General features: G+C 40.8%; 1 protein-coding gene across 1 annotated transcript; it reads left to right on the top strand.

The window, feature by feature from the left end:
- Positions 1–6: 6 nt before the first annotated feature.
- Positions 7–1,914, top strand: LOC103522704 (E3 ubiquitin-protein ligase MIB1; the record flags this gene model as incomplete). Its single annotated transcript, XM_008487798.2, has 1 exon — positions 7–1,914. A coding segment is annotated over one exon (1,908 nt), but the record flags the coding sequence as incomplete, so codon positions are not given.
- Between the last annotated feature and the right edge of the window lie 5 nt (positions 1,915–1,919).

Raw genomic sequence — 1,919 nt, 5'->3', positions numbered from 1 at the left:
AACTACAGATGTGCTGGAGCATTTGATCTGCGGATACTAGATAGTGCTCCAACTGGTGTCAAACATGATGGCACTATGTGTGACTTCTGCAAACAACAACCTATTTATGGGATCCGCTGGAAATGTGCCGAGTGTTCTAACTATGACCTCTGCTCTATATGTTACCATGCTGAAAAACATAATCTGAGACACAGGTTTTACAGAATCAATTTCCCAGGCAGTGAAAGAGTACTGCTAGAGCCTAGAAGGAAAAGTAAGAAAATATCTGTACGAGGCATATTCCCAGGAGCTAGAGTTGTACGAGGTGTTGATTGGCAATGGGAAGATCAAGATGGAGGAAATGGAAGACGAGGTAAAGTCAATGAAGTTCAAGATTGGTCTGCTGCAAGTCCAAGGTCAGCTGCATATATTGTTTGGGATAATGGTGCTAAAAATCTCTATCGAGTTGGATTTGAAGGCATGGCAGATTTAAAAGTTTTAAATGATGCAAAAGGTCATTCAGTGTATAGAGATCACTTACCATTGTTAGGAGAACAAGGACCTGGGCGTAATGGTTCACATGGTTTACAGATTGGTGATCTTGTTAATGTAGACTTGGAATTAGATCTTGTTCAATCTCTACAGCAAGGACATGGTGGATGGACAGATGGTATGTTTGAGTGTTTGGGAAACACTGGCACAGTTGTAGGTATTGATGAAGATCATGACATTGTTGTTTCTTACCCAAGTGGAAACAGATGGACATTTAATCCTGCTGTGTTAACAGCTCTTCCATCTGTTGTGCCTAGTACATCTGAGGGTGCTACTGCTTTAGTCCCAGTCACTCAGAACACGAGATTTGCTGTGGGAGATCATGTACAGATTTGTAATGACATGGAAGAAATGAAAATACTACAAAGAGGTCATGGGGAGTGGGCAGAAGCTATGACTCCAACTTTGGGCCAGATTGGTAGAATTCAACAAATTTATAATGACAATGATTTGAAAGTTGAAGTGTGTGGAACATCTTGGACATACAACCCAGCTGCAGTGACAAGACTCAGAGCTTCAGATACAAATGTACCTGGATCCTCTAGTGGTGAACGATTGAGTGCTCTTCTAAAGAAATTATTTGAAACTCATATTAGTGGGGATGTGAATGAAGAATTAGTCAAAGCTGGGGCAAATGGTGATAGTCAGAAATGTGAGGATTGTTTAAAACGTTCTGATGCAGATGTTAACACAGTGTATGGTGGTCATACAGCATTGCAAGCTGCTAGTCAGAATGGACATGTTGAAGTGATCAAGATTCTACTCATGCACAAGGCAGATGTGGAAATTGAAGACAAAGATGGTGATAGAGCTGTCCATCATGCTGCATTTGGTGATGAACCCAATGTAGTAGAGTTACTTGCTAATGCTGGAGCAGATCTGAATGCTAGAAATAAAAGAAGACAGACAGCACTTCATATTGCAGTCAATAAAGGACATCTCTCTGTAGTAAAAACCTTACTTGAGTTGGGTTGTCATCCTAGCTTGCAAGACTCAGAAGGAGACACGCCTCTCCATGATGCTATCTCCAAGAAGAGAGATGATATGTTGACCTTACTACTAGATCATAATGCTGATATCATGCTTACTAATAATAATGGTTTCAATGCTCTCCACCATGCAGCACTTAGAGGGAACCCTAGTGCTATGTGGATTCTACTCTTGAAATTACCACGCAGGTGGATTGTGGATGAAAAGAAAGATGATGGCTACACTGCTCTACATCTTGCAGCTCTCAATAATCATGTTGAAGTAGCAGAACTTCTTGTACATCAAGGTAAAGCTAACATGGATCTACAAAATGTAAACCTACAGACAGCTCTTCATTTGGCAGTAGAAAGACAACATACTCAGATAGTGAGACTTCTTGTTCGTGAAGGAGCAAACTT

The sequence above is a fragment of the Diaphorina citri genome, unplaced genomic scaffold (assembly GCF_000475195.1).
Source record: "Diaphorina citri unplaced genomic scaffold, Diaci psyllid genome assembly version 1.1 scaffold10470, whole genome shotgun sequence".
Taxonomy (NCBI): Eukaryota; Metazoa; Arthropoda; class Insecta; order Hemiptera; family Psyllidae; genus Diaphorina; species Diaphorina citri.
This window is presented reverse-complemented; position numbering and strand designations above follow the sequence as displayed.